At 41.2% G+C, this 21,065-nt stretch overlaps 2 protein-coding genes across 2 annotated transcripts in view; both read left to right on the top strand.

The window, feature by feature from the left end:
• LOC149287748 (uncharacterized) overlaps positions 1-21,065 on the top strand; it is a 792,175-nt gene that overhangs the window by 226,741 nt on the left and 544,369 nt on the right. The window lies entirely within an intron of this gene.
• LOC149287763 (uncharacterized) lies at positions 934-20,911 on the top strand. Its single transcript, XM_089492589.1, has 4 exons — positions 934-951; positions 3,389-3,509; positions 7,171-7,734; positions 20,847-20,911. Exons 1-4 carry the CDS (start codon positions 934-936, stop codon positions 20,909-20,911), a joined length of 768 nt encoding a protein of 255 aa, XP_089348715.1.

Below are 21,065 nucleotides of genomic sequence, written 5' to 3'. Positions count from 1 at the left end.
CTTTGGGAAAGGAGACCCCCTCAGCCCCCTGGACTCACTCCTGCCACTCATTCCTAGAATGGCTGGGACTCAGAGGAGTTTCCTAGGCATTGTCACCTTCTGCCCTCCATGGCCATTGGCACTGACCTTTCCCCATTGCCTTCCCTCCCTCAGCCCTTGGACCTCCGCCTCCTTCGCACTCAGAGCAACCCTTCTCTACAGCTGAGGAGACGGCCTCTGACCCAGGGAAGCTCCAGACATAAAGGACTGCAGAAGAGACCTTTCTGGGGCTGCAGGAATCAGGGTCTTTGTACTGAAGGTAGGTCTCTATTCCTGGAGCTGAAAGAGGACATTTGTTTAAATGTTTCAGTCCAGAATGGTATGGAAAGGTTGCAGCTGAGAGACTGAGCCATGATTTGCAGGCATTAAGTCCCAGATTCAGTCTCTGGCAGCATTGTCTTCCCAGAAGGTGGAAGTGAGATTTCCAGACCCAGACACACAGTAAGTCCTTTGTGTGGGGACTGTGTGTGTACGTGCTGTTTACTAGAGCTTTGTGAGATATTTGTTTCATGGAATTTACATATGATTTCTCTTCTCAAGAATGACCACAGTCCAGGGTGCAATGTTCCATCAAAGACCTATACATTTATAGACTTTTGTTTTTTCAAATGCACCACATTCAGCATTGTGCAGACTTTTTAAAAACATGCAAGGTAAAGTGAAGTGAATGTGATTTTGACAATATGTTAATTCAGAAACAGTGCACACAAATGTACATGCATCAATTTCTGCGTGCCTTCAGGAAACAAAGAGAGGTGATGCACACCTCATGCTCCATCTCTGACCGAAAGATAAACACAGCAGTTAAGCTCAGATAAATGGTCTCATTTGCAAAAATAAAATAATTCTTTTCACCAGTGTGTAAATGAGGAGGGGCCATGATGAGGGGAGGCCATGGATCAGATCCTTAAGGTAATGCAGGTCTTATCCAGCCCAGGAGCTAGAGCTTCTCCACCTGGGACATAAAGCAGGTCCTCCTCCTCTTCCTCTGTGTGAATGAGAAGTCAAATTCTCATCAGTGATGATGACACAGCCTGAAAAATTTGCATTCCTGCATTTAAAAATCTGAGGAGTCCTGAATCCTGTTGGTTAACCCTTGAGTGTAGACTCACTCAACCCATAAGTGACTGCTGATGTCCACATATAGATAAATCCAACCAATTCAGTGATTCTACTCTGATCAGGACTAAGCATAGGATACAGACTAGGATTTAGGCCAGCATGTGCCTGGAACAGGATATTCCCAAGCCAAGATGGCCAGGTAACATTTGGAAAGTGGGCACTCTCCACATGGGAAGAGACACTCTCCGAATTGTGACTTTTCTGCATGCAGAAGGCTGCCATGGGAATTGGGTGCTCCCTTCCCATCAGCTCAATCCTCTGATGCCCCCTGATCCTGGGAGGAGGGCTGGTTACCATAAACTTGAGAAGAGAGAGCTCCTTTCCTGCCATGCCTGGCCAGCAGCTTCACTGGTCAATGGAGTGCAACTGGTTTGGCCACTGGGAGAATGAGGGTCCACCCTGGTGGGAGAGTTGGGTGCGAGGTATTAGAGAAGCATCCAGCTGTGTTTCGGTATCCAGAAGGGAAGCATATGTGACCTGCATATGTCACCAGCTGATCTCTGTGACTGAGTGCTGCAGGGTTTCTTGCCAAACCAAGCCTAACCCTGGTCTCTTTTCTCAGGAACTTCATCTTGGCCCCCTTGTACACTGCTTTGGGGTATCTTTTGCTGGACGTGATCCAAGTGCAAGGCCACCAAGACCTCTCTACCTAATGGCCGACACAGGGGCCAAGCGGAGGGAGTTGGGCTCCAAGAGAAAGAGGTTGCCGAGGTACAACAACTCTTTTGTAAGTTGCCACCCTGACTATTAATTTCTTTTTTTTTAAGTTTTTATTGAAAATATTAAAAATTACAAATGACAAAAAGACATATGACAATCCAATTACATTATGAAGCAAACCCTTTTATCTATTAGACTTATGTAGATTTCTTTAAATAAACTTCCTGGTTCTCCAGATCTCTCCAAAAAATAAAAACCATTTTATTTTAACTGAACTCTTATCTCTTTACCAACTATTTACCAATGGCTTCTTAATACTTCTGAATAAAGGCATGAATACCCGTTATCACGTTACTTTTCTATACTTTTTTCATTCCACCTTATACCATATACTATGTTATCAATATCACCACTGTGTTTATTTATTTTTCTTCATATATTTACCTTCATATGTTCTATATTTCATATTTTCCAATATCATTTCAACTCTTTTGGCATATTCTACAGGACTCATCCCAAAAAATTCCATTCCTTAATATATTCCTTCCAAACATTCCACTCTTTATAGAAATTCTCTAATGATTTATTATTTACAAAGTAAGTCAATTTATTCATTTTGAAAAAATCTTAACATTTTCAATCCCCATTCTTCAATTGTAGGACATTCTTCTTTTTTCCATTGTTTTGCAAACACTGACCTTGCTGCTATTATAGCATAGAGAAGAATTTTCTGACTATTAGTTTCATTTGTGTCCCTGCTGGGCCACCTCATGAAAGCAAGCGGAGAACATACTGTCCCAGTGTGGCAGAGAGAGTCCTGGTTAATCCTCTGTCACCTCATTTTTTCAGGGGCTTTGAAAATGTCCTAGTTCTCTCTCCTCCTCGCACTTTCTCCCTTCAGTTCAGTTGCTGCAAAATGTGTTCCAAGTTCAAAAGATGTGTGCAGCTCAACAACTCAAAAGAGGAGAAGGGAGGAGAGAAGGGGCAGGGTCTTGCCCTTGCCAGGAGTTGGGGGCCAAGTCAAACTGCTGTACCTTTCCTCACTTTTGTGATCTTCATCATTAACAACTTTGGCCATCTTGACCCCCTTTTGGTGTTGCTTATCCAGATGTGTCTTTCTTTCCCCATCTCTGAAATGCTGAGGGATATGGAAGAATATCTCTGGGGCTAAATTGAGGGTGGGCCCAGTGGCCCTCAAGGCCAGAGTACTCCCCAGAACTGTTTTTTAAAAATGGAATTTGCCTCTCAAATTAGGTGAGATATGGCTAAATGCACTATAATTCATTGGTGACTAAATGTACTATACATGTCTGGATAGTCAGTATCTTAATCAATCAATAATATCCCAGAAATGGCCTAAATTATATTCTTTATTATATTGTATATTATATTGAAAGGGTTCAAGACAATCTGGATCTCAGAGGCTTTAGCTTTTTGCTTGCTTGCAGAATTTAAAGTTTATTTGCTGGACTGAATTCTGAAGTGTTGAAATAATATTTGCAATGCACCATGTGCTCCCCCCCCCTTTATTGGTCATTCTCTGGATGAGGGCTATTTTCTATTGCAGGTGACCTTTGCGGATGTGGCGATATATTTCACCGAGGAGGAATGGAAACTGTTGACAAAGAAGCAGAAACTTATGTACAGTTCTGTAATGATGGAGAATTATGAAAATGTGGCCTCTGTGGGTAAGGAAGCTGAATCCATTGCCCTTCCTGTGGAGACTGAGGGCCCTTTCATAATTCAATGTCAGAACGCTATAATTCCACTTTAGAATTATTGAATCAAAGAGTTGAAACAGACTGCAAGGACCATCCGGGTCAATCCTCTGCCATGCAGGAATAGAGAGATAGCCATCCCGTCTCTGTCAAAAAACCTGCAAAGAAAGAGCACCAAACTCTGAGGGAATATGGCGCAGTACAGACCGTCAACAAGCGGCATACCAGCACCGGTATTAGGGTTGGGAAGAGTGCATCATGTACATGCTCCCTAACCGTAATACATACCAGCAGCACCATAATGCCAGCGCCCTGTGTACATGGGCACTGCTATTATGATGTCACGCACGCACCATGTCTAAACCTGAAAGAGCTCCTTCTGGACACGCACCTCATTCTCACAGCCACCAAACGGCTGCGAGAATGATGGCAGGGAGAGAGGCCCCTTTCTGCCATAGCTCTGGCTCCCATGGTGTCCAGGGGCATGAAGCCCCAAGGACATCCATTTCCAGGCCACAGGGAAGCAGCATTTTGCCGCTTCTCCATGGCCTGGAATTGTGCTGGATTGTGGGCCTCTTGGCTGCCACTATAGCTGCCCTGGCCCAAATCCTCAGTGAAAAGGGCCAGCTGCAGACCACCCCTTTTCCATGGTCAGTACTGGGCCTATATTCCACTGTTGAAGAGCTCTTACTGTGAGGAAGTTCCTCCTAAAGTTTAAGTGGAATCTCTTGTCCCTGTGGCTTGCATCCATTGTTCCATGTCCTTTTCTCTGGAGTAGCAGAAAGCAAGCTGGCTCCATCCTGAATATGACATCTCTTCAAATATTTGAACAGGGCTGTCATGTCCCCTCTTAACCTTCTCTTGTCTAAAGTAAACATACCCAGCTCCCTAAGTGGTTCCTCAGAGAGCATGGTTTTCGGACCATTCACCATTTTGGTTTCCTTCTCTGGACATGCTCCAGCTTCTCAGCATTTGTTTGAATTGTGGTGCCCAGAACTGGACACAGGATTATTGCAAGTGAGCCCTACCAAAACAGAATAGAGTGGCATTATTATTTTCCTTGATCTTGACACTATACTCCTATTGATACAGCCTAGGATCACATTGGCCTTTTCAGCTGCTGCATCACACTGTTGACACATGCCCAACTTGTGCTCTACTACCATTCCTAGTTCCCTTTCACACATTATTTAATTGTCAAAACATATTCCTGTGGAATCTTGGAATTTTTAGTTTTAGTGAGGCACTATTGTTCTCCACTTTGTAAGGATATCCAACCCTAAACTGCTAATTCTGGAATTTTGTGGGAAGGAGCCATGGATATTAATGCTTTTTGCCCCTAAATGGTCCTCAGCCCATTCCTGAACAAGTTTCCTGGCTTTTGTTTCCACTTTTCCAGGCTCTGGAGAGGCTTTGTGGGAAAAAGGCCTCCCTTGGCCCTGCAGTGGCCCAGAGAGGGCCCAGCAGTGCCAAATGGCCTCCACTTCCCCAAAGGGATGCTGTGGGATATTGAGGGGCAAAATATTATGCCATATTTTTAGGCGACACAATGTGGGGTTGCCTCAAGATCCTGTGGCAGCCAATGTGACTCTCCCCAATCCCCAACAGTAGTCCATCCCTGTCTTGGAGTTGTCTTAAAGCTGTTTTAAGGCTCTCCTTGAACCTCACCAAAATTGGAATCCAGGTCCCAGCCCCTTTATTCTGCTTTTCCTAATGCATTATTTGTAAATTGATTGTCCTGCCTTTCTCAAGAAATGAGTCTCAAAGTGTCCCTTTTGTGCATCACACTCTGTGGGTGTGTGTCTGTGATAGAGAGATGGAGGGAATGTGAAAAACAGAAAAGCAGGAAAGAGATGGTGAAGGTGAAATGCTGAAGCAGTGCAGATGGGCAAGAGTGAAGGCTGGAGAGCAGAGAGAGAAAGGGAAGGGAATCAGGCCTCTGGGAGCCAGGAGGGGAAGGCAGGAGCAAAGCCAGGATCGCCTAGCTCTGTGCGGAGAGGAAGGGATCTCTAGGAAGGGCCAGGAGAGGGGCCTTGGGGATTGGGAGGCAGCCACCAACTCGACAGATTTTAAGACCTGAACTGATGAGAACTGGTTCAGGCCCTTGTTTTCTAACATATTTAGCAATTATGAGCAATGTCTACGAAGAGAGGAAAGAGGGACAGAAAAAATTTCCTTTTTCTCGTTTCTTTTCCAACCTGAGCTTGCTTGGCTCCATGGTTGATTCCAGAAGTGCTTTGTTACCTGAAATGCTGGAGTCTGGGGAGGTCACCCGCAAGTGCTATGCTTTTAGCGGAATTTCATGCTTAGCTCAAAGGAGAGATTGGGGCAACCGTGATCTCGGGATTCATCCCAACTATATCAGGCCCCAAAGCACACAGAACTCCAAAGGCATTTCAAATAGGTTTCTGTGTTTTTTTTAAGGGGAAAGCAAAACACACACACACACACATACATCTAAGTGTTCATGAACATACACAAGAACTAGGTAACAAAGGTGGTCATGGTGAATAATGCAAGGCTTTGCTAATGGTAATACATTACCTAGATGGAACTTGATTGCAATTGCTGAGGGTCCAGAATGGGGAGAGAAGTCAGTAACTCCCATGACAAGTGAGGCTGGCTAGTGTAGTGAGGTGTTTAGCAATGTAAACCAATGGAGTGTCTCTCTGCAACTGGACTGATGCTGAAGACTAGTCAGTTGGGGCTGATATTTATACTGAAATCGTTGCTTGGGGGCAGAAACGAAACATTCGAAAAGGTTTAAATTGCTTTAGAATGTTTCCTGGGTGGGGAAAGAATTGTCTGAAACTGAATTAAATGCAGTGGGTCCTTGGTGGAAATTCTTCAGCCAACAAGGATCATCACACTGGCTCTCAGGTCCTTCTTGGCTCTGAATTTGGGTTCCATTCACAAGCCAATGTATAGCACAATCTGAAGGCGACACTCCCAGAGATCAACAATAACATAGCAGAGAACAGAAGAAAATCTCCAGTTATAGGTATTGGCAATGCACTGATTATTTGCCACACTTAAAAATAACTCATAGACACAGTTGATTTCCTCCAAGTCCTTGGAGGTTCTTTAGCTTGAGTTGCAATAGAAAACAAATATGTACCAGCTCTCCTCACTGACTTCCATCAACTTCACAATCTCTTCTACACCCAACTCCAACCCACATCAGTCCGCATGTGAGCTGTATACTGTATTGGTTGTGAAGCATCTCCTTGTGTCACACAGCATGAAGCATCCTCTGCAGTTAACTTGCATCATGCCTTGGGCTCTGGATCAGGACTCTATGGCCGTCTCACAGGATATGATGCCACTTTTCAATCAAAATATTTTTACATATATTTAATGGAATATTTTTCAACTGCCCGATTTTCTGCTTCGACTGATTTCCTTATGACAGTTTCCCTACAATCTCTTCTTTGCAAGCTCCTATAAGTAAGGATACAACCATTATATGGATTTGGGGGCATCCAGAACAGGGTCATGTCGGGTCACTCACACCAACTTTATTAATTGAACCTGAAATAGGGAGGGGTGAATGTAGGGCTAAATCTTGGAGTAACACCTTCCTCTCTTAACGCTGAGATTCAGTCTTCTCTGTCATTGTTCTCCTTTACAGAAGAACTTGTCAGTCGTGAGCGAATCCACACAACAAAGAAGTTACATAAATGCCATCACTGTGGGAAAAATTTTGCTTACAAGTCAGTCCTAGTCATGCATGGGAGAGTCCACACAGGAGAGAAGCCATACAAATGCCAGCATTGTGGGAAATGTTTTTCTCAGCAGTCACACCTAGTGAGACATCAGAGAATCCACACAGGAGAGAAGCCATACAAATGCCAGCATTGTGGGAAATGTTTTTCTTTGAAGTCAAACATAGTGACACATCAGAGAATCCACACAGGAGAGAAGCCATACAAATGCCAGCATTGTGGGAAATGTTTTCCTCGGAAGGCACACCTAGTGACACATCTGAGAGGCCACACAGGAGAGAAGCCATACAAATGCCAGCATTGCGGGAAATGTTTTTCTTGGAAGTCAGTCCTAGTGATGCATCGGAGGGTCCACACAGGAGAGAAGCCATACAAATGCCAGCATTGTGGGAAATGTTTCTCTCAGAAGTCAGACCTAGCGAAACATCAGAGAGTCCACACAGGAGAGAAGCCATACAAATGCCAGCAATGTGGGAAATGTTTTTTTTGGAAGTCACAACTAGTGACACACAGGAGAAAAGCCACACAAATCCCAGAAGTGAACTAACATTATTTTTGTCAAGAATTGTGATGTTTTGTGTTAGGTGTGTCTGTCCGTATGTCTGTTTATGTTTTTAAATTTTATTTTGTTAGGTTTAGGTTCTAATTGCTATTAGTATATATCATTGCTTTAGTTTATAAGATTGACTGGGGATTATTGGTCGTGGTATAGGTTAGCTGAATAGAGGGGTGGGATTTGTTGCAGCTGGCTAGTATAGTTATGGCAATGATAGCTTTTGGAATTTGTGGGATGTTGGTTGATGAAAGTTAGAGGCCAATATTAACAGAAAGGGCTAGTCTATGGGAATGGCAAAAGGGGCCTTGTTACCTGTGGGACATAGACTGTGGGTATTGGAGGTGGGGGCTAGGTTTGAAAGAGGGTGGAGTTTTAGGTTTTGGGGTTTAAATGTATTCTTTGGCTTGAGGTGGGCAGTTCTGACTTAAATGCTGAATTTCTGACTATGCGTTCTTAATAAAGTTCTTTGTTGTTTCAACACACTGTACTCATTGATGCACAGAAGTTCTGCATTTGCACAAAATCGACACTTTCTTCTTTCCTCAGGCCTTAGATCCTTTCCTAGCCACAAAAACAGAGGCAAACACACATAAATTTATACACACACACACACACACACACACACAGAGAGAGAGAGAGAGAGAAAGAGCTATATGTACAAAGCAGAGCCTTCCCAGCCTTTCCCTCCTGAGTCCAGCTCTGTAGCTCGGGCTCCTTTCCGGAAGGAAGAAAGGAAGGAAGGGAGGGCGTACTCTTTCCCTTCTTCCAAAGGCCGACAGTGGAAAAAGCATCAGCAGCAAGGGCCTTTTGATCCCTGCGCATGCTGAGGAGGGGCCTTTGGGGCATCTATGCATCCACAGTCTGAGCCCCTGAATCCATTACTGCCCTCACAGTCTGTTCAGAGGGAGGGAGTGAAGTGGGGATAGCCCTCGGCCATTCAGAGGAATGGCTGGAGGGTCTTCTGGGGGAGAGTTGGGGTGTTGTAAGAAGGCAGGAAGCCCCTCTTCTTCCCCCAAAGAAAGGCAGGGGGCCTATCAGGCCTCCTGTTCTTCTTTCCTTCCCAGCTCCTCCTTGGGGGATTCCTCGGGACCCAGGTACTTGGGGAAGGGGGTATAAATAATAAATAAATAAATAAATCTTTTATTTGTATCCCACTTTTCTGTGACAAGACAATCAAAGCGGCTCACAACACATTAAAATCCACATTTACAAAATTATGTCCCAAATCCCCCCCCCCCCTTAAAACAGGATTAAGCATGTTAAAATATCTATTAAAAACACAATAAAAAATACAGCGAGGACAGAGCGGTGGGCTGATACATGATGTGGGGGGCAGTCATTCTGTGGCCGGCACTTTTATTCAGGAAAGGCCTGCCGGAAGAGATCCGTCTTGACAGCTTCTTTAAAGTTGTCTAAGCTGGCAATTTGACGGATCTCGTCTCACAGACCGTTCCATAGTTTGGGAGTAATTGCAGAGAAGGCCCTGGTTTTTAAAGGCTGCAATAGATTCCTCCCAGAGGACCTGAGGGTGCGGGGCAGATTATGTGGGAGCAGGCGATCCCTCAAATAGGTTGGACCCAAGCCATGCAGGGCTTTAAAGGTTATAATAATAATAAGTTAATAATAAGTTTTATTTCTATACTGCTATTCCAAAATTAGATCACAGCGGTGTACAAAACATTCAATATGCAATACAAGATAAAAATGCAATGATCAATACTCAATTCATACAAAGGCTAATAAAACAATACAAAATACACATTCCATATTAAAACCGATAAAACACAATCACGCCAGCTGAAATATTTGAAGTTATCACACAATTATAGGGAAGGATCACGTTAACATGGGACTTCGGGGAAAGCTTGATGAAATAGAAAAGTTTTCAATCTCTTTTTAAAGAGATCTAAAGTGGAGGTGGCACGGAGATCCTCTGGAAGGGTGTTCTAGATCCCAGGTGCTGAGATGGAAAAAGCTCTCTGTGAGGTTGACTTATATCTGGAGGAAGGGATTTTCAGCAGATCCTTACCAGATGACCTGAGAGTGCGGGGCGGATTATATGGGGAGAGGCGGTCCTCCAAGTACCCCGGGCCCAAGCCATTTAGGACTTTATAGGTCATAACCAACACCTTGTATTGTGCCCGGAAGCGAACAGGCAGCCAATGAAGGTCTTTCAGAATCAGTGTTATGTGGTTGGCCCTGGAACATCCAGAGACCAACCTGGCTGCCATATTTTGAACTATTTGAAGCTTCATAGTTTGGTACAAGGGTTGCCCCATGTAGAGCGCATTGCAGAAATCCAATCGAGAGGTTACCAGAGCATGTACCACAGTTTCAAGGTCCCCCCGGTCTAGGTAGGGTCGCAGCTGGCGTATCAGTCGAAGCTGATAACAGGCACCCCTGACCGTTGCATCCACCTGAGAAGTCAAGTGGAGCGACGAATCCAGGAGCACCCCCGGACTGCGGACTGTGTCCTTCAGGGAAAGCGTGACCCCATTCAGGACAAGTGGAAAATTACCTCACCCCGACCAGGAGAGCCTATCACAAGTACTTCCATTTTCTCTGGATTCAGACTGAGTTTGTTTTCCCTCATCCAGCCCATTACCAACTCCAGATAAGCATTTAGAGGAGAGATGCCAACCCTAGTCACTGCATCAGTCGGAGACACAGAAAAACATATTTGGGTGTCATCAGCATACTGATAACACCACGCCCCATGTCTCCGGATGATCTCACCCAGCGGTTTCATGTAGATGTTAAATAGCATGGGGGACAGAATGTCTCCCTGAGGGACACCAGACGTAAGTGCCCTCCTGTTGGAGCACACGTCCCCCAGCTGCACCATCTGGAATATACCCGAGAGGTAGGAACGGAACCACTGGAGTGCAGTGCCTCCGATTCCCAACTCCCCCAGGCGTTCCAGGATACCATGGTTGATGGTATCGAAAGCCGCTGAGATGTCCAAAAGCACTAACAGGGACACGCTTCCCCTGTCCATGCCCAGACGGAGGTCATCAACTAAGGCAACCATGGCCATCTCAACTCCATAGCCCGCCCAGAAGCCGGTTTAAAATGGGTCTAGAAAATCTGTTTCTTCCAAGATCCCATGAAGCTGGAGAGCAACCGCTCTCTCGATCACCTTTCCCAGGAAAGGCAGCAGTGATACCGGTCGATAGTTATTCTGTGATAGGGGGTCCAGGGAGGGCTTTTTTAGTAATGGTTTTACTGTTGCTGTCTTTAGACTTGATGGAAATTGTCCCTCCCTGAAGAATGAATTAATTATACAGCGGAGCATGGAAGTAACTGCCATTCCTCCTTGGGCTGCCAACCATGAAGTACAGGGATCGAGAGAGCAAGTCGTCTTCCTTACGCTTTGAAGAATCTTGTCCACTTCCTCACAAACTCAAAGTGATCCAATTTAATAGAGTCCACAAAGTCTCTGGATACCTCTCTTATAGGTTCTGGCAAAATACTGGCGTCGAGATCAGCCTCAGCTGAGAGATTTTATCCGCAAAGAAGTTGTTAAATTCATCACAGCAGGCTATCGATGGTTCTAAAATAGGGTTCAGGGGAGGGGGCAGTTGAGTCAGCCTTGTAGTTGAGTAACCAACACCTTGTACTGTGCCTGGAAACGAATAGGCAGCCAGTGTAGAGATTTTAGGATGGGTGTTATTCGGTCACTCCTATTTTTTCCGGTGACCAGCCTGGCTGCCTCAGTGTCAACTAAGGAAGGCATCTACCCTCTGAATGAATGTCTTGAGAAAGTAAAGGTCTAGATGAGGAAAAACAGAATGAAGCTGAATCCAGATGAGACGGAGCTGCTCGTTGTTGGAGATCCTAATCCAGATATGGAGGTTTGTCACCTGCAATCCATCTGTGGATGGGGTCACACTTCCCCTAAAGGACTGTGTTTGCAGTTTAGGGGTGCTCCTGGATCCATCGCTCCAGACGTTGGCTCAGATAGATACGATGGCCATGAATGCCTGTTATTAGCTTCAGTTGATACGCTATCTGCACCCCTTCCTGGAACCTGACGAACTGAAAACTGTAATGCACACACTGGTGATATCCCCCAACCCTGAAGCCAGGCCATCAATAACAGAGCAATACACAGATTAACATGGGAATCACTTCTCCTTACCCAGGATCACACAGTGTGTGTGTGTGTGTGTGTGTGTGTGTGTATACCCATTCTCTTCCAGGTCAGCATTCTCTAAAGATGGCAGCCACAGATATCAGCGAAACATCAGGAATAAACTCTTCTAGAACATGGCCACATAGCCCAAAAAAGTACTCCTGGTTTGATTTTTTTTTAAGCCAGACTCAAAATAGACCCGTTGAAGAGCTTCTCTTCGATACTTGAACCTCTCAACTTGTGCATAGGGAAGATATTACACATTATACTATTTCTAGATGAAATGAGATTCAACCATTACAGGTGGAACTGACTGGAAAGAAATCAAATCGGGGAAAATGTTTATAATGGAGTCTCAAAAATGTAATAATAACAATTTATTAAGCTTTCCACTGCTATTTATAATTTTCCTGTACTGTTAAACAAAATAAGAAAAGATTAATCAATTGAAGGATTTAAACTGAAGGGGGAAGAGTATAAATTAGGTGCGTATGCAGACGATTTGGTCCTGACTATTTCAAATTCAGAAGAGAGCATTGAACATATTTTAAAAATATGAAATTTGGAAAAGTAGCAGGTTATCATGTAAATATAGAAAAAACAAGCATTTTGACGATGAATCTGAATAAAGAAGAAAGGAAGTCCCTACAAGAAAAATCAAGTTTCAATATAGTTAAATCAGTAAAATATTTAGGGGTAATATTAATATCAAAAATATAGAATTATTTAAGAACAACTATGAAACGATGTGGAAAGGTATCAAATTAGATTTGGAAAAATGGGCTAAATTACATATTTCGTGGATGGGTAAGATAGCAATAATTAAGATGGCGGTGCTTCCCAAATTTTTATTTTTATTTCAAACTCTCCCAATAATTGGCAATGACTTGACTTTTAAGAAATGGGAAAAAGAAATTTCTAAATTCATTTGGGATAGGAAAAAAGCAAGAATAAAAACAAAAGTACTACAAGACTCAGTGGTTAGAGGGGGTCTTGCCCTCCCGAATTTAAAATGGTATTACCATGCCTGTGTGTTTGTGATGATCCCTGAGGGCAAGGCCCTGTGCGTGACTATTACTCTCAGGGGATCCCTTTACAAAAGAACTTTTCGCTGCCACCACCCAGTGAATGAATTATAATTTTATTGTAGCTCCACAGCTACCCCTTCCTCACACACACTGGGACTTGTGAGGAATAGAGAGAGAGAGATCTAGTTTCCTTTCTTGCCAACCCAGAACAAACAGTAGCCGAGTCAAGGCGCGTGTACAGGAGCAGAGAGACAGCAGATGCTTTTTAAGAAAGAAGTTTATTTTAAAAAGGGATAGAATAGGATAGAAAGAATTTATATCGCTCTTGCAAAGCCTCCTTGCCTTGCAGGTTAAAGAACATAGTTACAGAGTTCATTCCAGACAAGCCATTGTTGAAAATAACAAAAGGCCTAAACACACTAGCTAACACGTTCCTAACTACTCACGGAAGATGGGATTTGTAGTCCTTTTGAGTTCCTGGATGCAGGGAGGGCTCCTTGCCGCTCGACCTGCATTCCCCTGAGTCTGTGTCTCTCAGACTCAAAGAGACATCATCTGGTTCCCCCTCAGGAGAGGATCAAGAGAGAGACAAAAGAGCGCATGGCCTCAAAGGGCCTTTTAAAGATTTCCCATAGAAAGTTCTTGAATCTCGCGGTCCTACTCTCTGATTGGTCAGGTAGACCTTACATCAGCTATGATGCTACAGCTCATTAGCATGTGATGTCATCTCTCATTAGCATGTTCCTCCTCCCCGATTAACCCCTTATGGTTCAGAAGAAGTTCCCAGATGACTGAAGGACCAGTCATCACAGTGTTAGATTGGGTATTGGACTGGGTTAAACTTCAAAATGAAAGAATAATAAATTGGGAAAAAATGGATTTAAAATTTGGGATTCACGGATACTTATTCTACAACAAGATTAAGATAGACGCAAATTTTAATAATCACATAATCAGGAGAATCCTTTTAAGAATTTGGAATAAATACAGGAACCTCGTCTAATGAGGCACTATTTAAGAGAGAGGAATTGGAAAAAAAAATCCCTGGGTGACATATAAGGATATCTCTAAACTTCAAGAATGGGAGAGAGTTATGAAAACTCAGGAAGAGTTGATTGAAGAAGGCTTCTCATGCAACTGGTTCACCTACAGACAGTTGAGGGAGAGATTTCTAACGGATATTAAGGTGGAATTGGTTCGGTCGAGAGAGAATCAGAAAAAATAATAGAAGACCCCACAAAACAAATTTCCAAATTATACAATTTAATTAGAAAGTATGAATTAGAACAAGAAACAGTCAAGGAATTTATGATGAAGGGGGCACAAGATTTGAAGGAACAGATTCAATTGGAACATTGGGAAAATTTGTGGCAGACAAAACTTAAATATACACAACGTGTAATGTTAAAAGAAAATGTATACAAAACAATGTATAGGTGGTATTTAACACCATATAAAATATCAAAAATGTGTTGGAAATGCAAAACAAAAGTAGGAACATACTTACACTGTTGGTGGGGCTGTAGTAATTCAGAAAAATATTGGAGGAAGATACATAAAGAGATTGGAAAAATAATTAAGATTAGAGAAAAAGCTGTATCTCTTAAACTTGACAGACACTTTAGATTTGGATAAAGAAAATGAAAAATTGCTTTTCTTTCTGATCGTGGCGGCAAGAGTATCATTCGCCAAATATTGGAAAGTGGAGGAAAGTCCGACGATAGATGAATGGAGACTGAAAGTCATGGATTATTTAGAGATGGACAAACTGACTACACTACTCAGGAAAGGCACCTTGAATAAATTTGACCAAGTATGGAAACCTCGGAAGGAATACTTACACAGAGAAAAAGCGGTTACAATACAGACGGGGCTTGAAGTATAAGCGAACAGTATATGAAGGAGAAATTAGTTCCGGGGGGTAACACTCTAAAGGGGTAATTAAAGGAAGTTTAGGATTCCATATTAATAGGAAAAGGATTCTATGGAAAGTCATAAAAGAAAAAGGATAGGAGCTAGTGGATGTAGTTTAGGAGGTAATGGAGGATAATGGTAATTAGCCTTAGGAAGAGATAGGTAGAATTAGGTAATATAGTAGTATTCAAAGATGTACATAATGTATATATCAGAAGTAATTTAGGATGGGTATGTTTTATTATCTGTTTTTGAAAAGGATCTGTAGATATCAATGATTGTAATTTCTCATAAATAAAGGATATTTGAAGAAATTTTTAAAAATTAAGCTTTCAGAAAGTTAACAACAAACCATGAGGAAATGCAAGAATATAGATCTATAGGCATTTCAATGTTGCATTTACTATTGTTATTGGATTTAATGTTGTGCTTATTCCTCTGTGATTGTCTGTACAATATGATTCTATTTTTTATTATTATTAAATTTTTTATTGAAAATTAAAAACACACAACAACAATAACAAATGTATTTCGGTACAGACTCACTAGTCCTTATATCGAGTTGTACATCAAGAGGAAATTGGACAGAGCAGAGATCTAGAAAGGATTACGTAACCCAAGGGGGAAGATATACATGTACAGATATATATACATATATATATTTACGTGTTGGAGAAGTGAGTCTTTCTCTATTCCCATAAAGTTTAGATGTTGTATCTTATCTTCTTTCTTTAGTGTTTTTGTTTCCCCTTTACCTCTTGTCTTCCGTTGCATCCCTCCTTGTTCCTTCTGTTTTAGTTGAACTCCTTCCTACTGTTACCTTCTACTTCTTCCATCCTCTCCTTAGATCCCTTCTTCTCTTCCTCCCGTCTAATTACCTTCACCACTCCTCTTCTCTCCTATCTTTACTACATACACTCACCTTCCAACACCTACTTTACCTTCATTCATTCATTCTCTTCCCTCTTCCACTCTTCCACCATCTCTCATCCCATTCTTACCAGACTTCTCTCTCTGATCCTATTGGGTATAGTTGTTTTCGTTTTCCACCCTTTTGAACTTACTTCAGATTTATGATATCGTTATTATTTTCCTTTCAAAGGTCCATCCACAGCGATAGTATGATTTCTAAATCTTCCCTTTCCGCTTATTCTTGATCTTACTGCTATCTATTTATTGATCCTATACGTAATTCATTTTAAACCCATCTAATATCTTTTATTATTTTAGGTCGTTGAGATTTTTTGTTTCGTCTTAACTCTCCAACTCTTATAATCTACTGGAAATGATATGTGTACTCTACTATTTTATTTATTACTATTACTTACAAAAGCTAATTGTTGCTATCTTTCCCCATTCCTTGTTCAAACTTTCCAAAACTTTCGCCCATTCTTCATTTACTTCCTCTAGAGATTGATTTCTGAGCAATTGTGTCATTTTATCCATTTCTATTGCATCATAAACTTTCATTAGCCAGTCTTTTTTGCTTGGGATCTTTTTCCCTTTCCATTTTTGTGTTAGAGCCAATCTCGCCATTGATATTAGATAATACAAAACCTTCCCATGTCTTCTGTCTACATCCTCTTCCCACATATTTAATAGGAAAGTAGAGTCAGGTTTATCGTCTCGTATACCTTTTCCCAGAAATTCTTTACTAATTTACATGACCAGAGGCAATGATATAAAGTTCCAGGTTCTTTTTGGCATTTCCAGCATAAATTGTTTGTTGATTTATAAATCTTGGATATCTTTTCTGGCGTTAAGTACCACCGGAAATAGGTTTTATAATAGCTTTCTCTCAAATTATGTGAGGCCGAATATTTTAATCTCTTTTTCCACACCGCTTCCCATCTATCTAAATTTAGAGGATAACCAATATTTTTTGCCCATTGTATCATATTTTCTTTTATTACTTCTTCTTTTTCTAAGCAATAATTTGTAAAATTCTGATATCCATTTTGGGTTTTCTTTTTCTATTATTTTCCCAAATTCATTAGATTCGGCCTCAAAATTTGCTATTTTGGAATCCACTTTGAATCTTTCTCTTATCTGCCAGTATCTAAACCAATCTAATTCTATCCCTTCCTCAAAGAGTTCCTTTTGTGTTTTGAATTCTACACTTTCCTTTTTGTCTTTTTTAAATAGTTTTGAATATGTTAGCCATTCTGTTTTTTGTCTCGTTTCTGATTTTTGAATAGCTTCCTGGGGGGAAAGCCAAGTAGGACATTTTGCCATAATTCTAAATTTATATTTATTCCATGTTTTGAGTAGTGACCTTCTAATCTAATGTAAATTAAAATCTTTATTTGCTTTTATTTTATCGTATCCCAAATAAGCATGCCATCCAAATATTACTTTGTCACCCTCGATCTCTAATAGTTCTTCATCTTTTAGCAAAATCCATTCTTTGATGCACATTAAACTGCATGCCTCAAAATATAATTTTAAATTTGGTAGGCCTAATCCACCTCTCTCTATTGAGTCTTGCATTGTTTTTAATCTAATTCTAGGTCTCTTTTTTTGCCAAATAAAATTACTTAAATCTCTTTGCCAGATTTTGAAAAAATTGTCTTTGATTACGATTGGGAGTGTTTGGAATAGATATAAAATTTTCAGAAGAACCATCATTTTTATTGCTGCTATTTTCCCCATGAATGATAAATTGTATTTTCTCCATTTCTCCAATTTCAATTTAATTTCTTTCCATGTTTTTTTATAGTTAATGTCGAATAGCTCATTCAGATTGTTAGATATTGTTATTCCTAAATATTTTGTGTTTTTTTCTATTTTAATCTTTAACATTTCTGATAATTTCCTTTCTTTGTCTGGAGACATGTTTTTAGTTAATATCGTGGATTTATCTTTATTTAGCTTACAACCTGTTATTTCTCCAAATTCTTCAACTTTTTTTACTAATTCTATTGCGCTTTTACACGGGTCATTTAAAAAAATTACAAGGTCAACGGCGAAAGCCCGCACTTTGTATTCGTGTTTTTTTTATTTTTAAACCTTGGATATGGTCATTATTCTTGATCATTTTAATCAGTCTTTCAATTGTAAGTATAAATAATAACGGGGAGAGGGGACAGCCCTGTCATGTACCCCTGTTAATTTTGATAAAATTGGATTTTTCGCCGTTCACCATAATTCTTGCTTTTTGGTCTTTATGTATTTCTCTAATCCATCCTATACACTTGGTGCCTAATTCCAATTTCCCTAAAATTTCAAAAAGTGTCTCCCAACAAACTGTGTCAAATGCTTTTTCTAGATCTACTAATAATAAGCCTAATTCTCTTTCGTTGTGTTTTTCATAGAATTCCAATATGTTTAATACTAATCTTGTGTTTTCTCTTATTTGTCTGTTGTTGTCCATTGTTCTGGTTCCTTGTTCCAGGTGATGCTGGAGAAGAGTCCCTGCCTCCAGGGGAACCAGAGGCTGCAGGCAATGAGGAGAGGGACTCCTTGCCCAATGCATCGCTCACCTGGAGGCCCAGCACCAGGAAGGTCATTCCCTCCACCTTCACAAAGGCCCCATTCCACTCCCTCATTTGCCCTGGATAGAACTGGGCAGATCCGGGTTCCCCCATATTGAATCTCCCCGGAAACAAGTTCCTACTACCCTTGACCTCAATCAGGGGAATCAACCCCCTGAACTTGACCCGATCATGACCGGGGCTGAGTTCATATTTGCCGGCAGCAGGGAAGAGCCGGTTGTTTTCAAAAAGAAAGGGTCAATAGTCCACTTTCAGAAAAGCCGCGCTAAGGGGGATTTGCCCTAGATCTCTTGCGCAAGCTCCTGATCAAGTTGTGTTATAATCAGCACGAATGTGTACTTCCAACTTTTAAACTGGTTTGGGAACCAGGGTAAAATGTAGTCTGAATGGCCCCTACATTTAAGGGTGAAGGGAGTAAGAAACAACAAGCAAAGTCTAAACACGTTCTTTGACCATTGCAGTGTTGGAGCGTGTCGCCACCCTCGAACTGTCAATGGCTCACCTGCAGCAAGGCCAGGAGCAGCACAGAATGTGGCTATACAACTCGGTGTGTGGCGCTCCCCACAACAATGATGTGGGTCTTCCTTTTTTGACTTTCAAAAATGTTTATTACACTGAGATATTCCCATGATAGTATTTAAATTACCAAATATCGACCAAACATTAACTATTAATTTAACGGAGGGTTATCATCCATTTCTTCAAATGTTTTAAGACAACTCCATTCCATTTCTAAATATCCTTTTGATTTCCCTCTTAGTAAGGCAGAAACTATATCCATATTTCTAGCGTCATGTATCTTAATCAACCAATCTTCGATAGAAGGATTAATTGCAGATTTCCAAACTTGAGCAAATAAGATCCTTGCACATGAGACCATATATAAAACAATTCTATTGTATTTTACTGACTTTATGTTGTGTGTCATGTTTAGTAAAAATAAATTGGGTTCAAAGGGAATATTTATATCAAAAATGTTTTGGATGCTTCCATGAATCCTTTGCCAGAATCCTTTAGCTTTAATGCATGTCCACCAATATGAAAGGAGCTTCCCTCAGGTTCCCCGCATTTCCAGCACTTAGTATTACCAGTTTTGTATATCTGGTGGATTTTGGGGGGTCAGATACCACCTGTATAACATTTTGATGTAATTTTCTTTATAGTTTTGGCACAGAGTGAATTTATTTGTTCCTTTCCATGATTTTTCCCATTCCTCTATAGTTATAGTTCTATTTATATCACGTGCCCATCTTACCATGCTGTGTTTAATAATTTAATCTTCTAGATCGCTTTCTTTTAATAGTTTATAATATTTGGATATGTGTTTACCTTTTTTGTCATCATAATTTTATCTATTTCATGGTTATCCATCCTTAACCCAGGAGCTTTATTGTCTGCCTTAAAACGATTGTTTAATTTGTTGTATAAAAACCAATCCTTCATGTTTCCTTTTTCATTAAGTTCTTCCATAGATTTCATATTGTATTTTCCTTTTGGTGTTTTGTTTATTAAATCTCCATATCTTAGCCATGGAGTATCTTTGTCCTTTGTTCTATTGTAATAGGCTTCTTGCAGTGACCCCCAAAATTGATGTCTCATTTTATACCATACTTTAAGCAATGATCTTCTTATAACATGATGGTTAAAAGCATTATTATATTTTGGTTTTGTATACCACATATATGCATGTATACCAAGATTCAGGTTAGCTTTTTCTATATTCAATAAATTATTGTTTTCTAATTTGAATCATTCTTCTAGTCATTTGAGACAAGCTGCATAATAATACAGCTTAAAGTTTGGTAAGTTACATCCCCCCTTGAAGCAAAGATCATTTACTAAGGGAACCATAACAGTTTCGACTCCGTATCCCATCCTGAAGCCAGTTTGAAATGGGTCCAGATAATCTGTTTCATCCAAGACCGCTTGGAGATGAAGAGCAACTGCCCTCAAAATTATGTTGGTTAGAAATGGAAGACGGGAGACCGGTCTGTAATTGTTCATCTCCAAGGGATCTAGGGAGCGTTTTTCCATAAACAGCCGTAACACTGCTTCCTTTAAGCATGATGGAAAATAGACCTTCCTAAGAGATGCATCTATGATATATCTCAGGCGATATATGAAGGGCAAGGGTTGAGAGGGCAAGTTCTCCTCTTCACACTTCCAAGGAGCTTGTCCACGTCCTCAGTACTCAGATTCAATTTGATCCACTATGATCTTACTCACAGTCACTGGACGCCTCACTTATAGCCTCTGCAATAATGCTGACGTCCAATTTGGCTCTTATCTGAGAGATATTATCTGTGATATAGTCATTTAAACCATCATAGTGAGCTGTGGATTCTGAGGGGAAGGTGCCTGGGTCAGATCCCAGAAAGCTTCAGCAGTCCCTTTATGCTTCTCTTCCCTTGACACGTTCACTCCTTTATTCCATCCTTCTTCTCTTTTAACGTAGATCCCTTCAAGGGGGCCCAAGGCCCTTTCAGCATGGTCCCCGAACTGGGGGGTTCCTCCAAATGACCAAGGGCTCTCCCCACTTCCCTCCCTCACAGCAGGCTGCGAGGGCAGCAGCTTAAGGGGCTGAGAGTGTGTATGCGCAGATGCCCCAAAGGCCGCTCCTGAGTATGTGCAGGGATTGTAAGGCCCTTGCTGCTGCTGCTGTTTATTCCACTGT

Source organism: Sceloporus occidentalis, unplaced genomic scaffold (genome assembly GCF_023333645.1).
Source record: "Sceloporus occidentalis isolate IW3139 unplaced genomic scaffold, rSceOcc1.0.p SCAF_57, whole genome shotgun sequence".
Lineage (NCBI taxonomy): Eukaryota > Metazoa > Chordata > Lepidosauria > Squamata > Phrynosomatidae > Sceloporus > Sceloporus occidentalis.
Note: the sequence above shows the minus strand (reverse complement) of the source record. Positions and strands in the feature narration are given on the sequence as shown.

What these genes read in the sequence shown, in the direction of transcription:
- LOC149287763 (XM_089492589.1), top strand. An exon ending in TGAAAATGTGGCCTCTGTGG is followed by an intron (nt 3,510 to 7,170) that starts GTAAGGAAGCTG and finishes TCTCCTTTACAG; the next exon opens with AAGAACTTGTCAGTCGTGAG. An exon ending in GCCATACAAATGCCAGCAAT is followed by an intron (nt 7,735 to 20,846) that starts GTGGGAAATGTT and finishes CTTTTAACGTAG; the next exon opens with ATCCCTTCAAGGGGGCCCAA.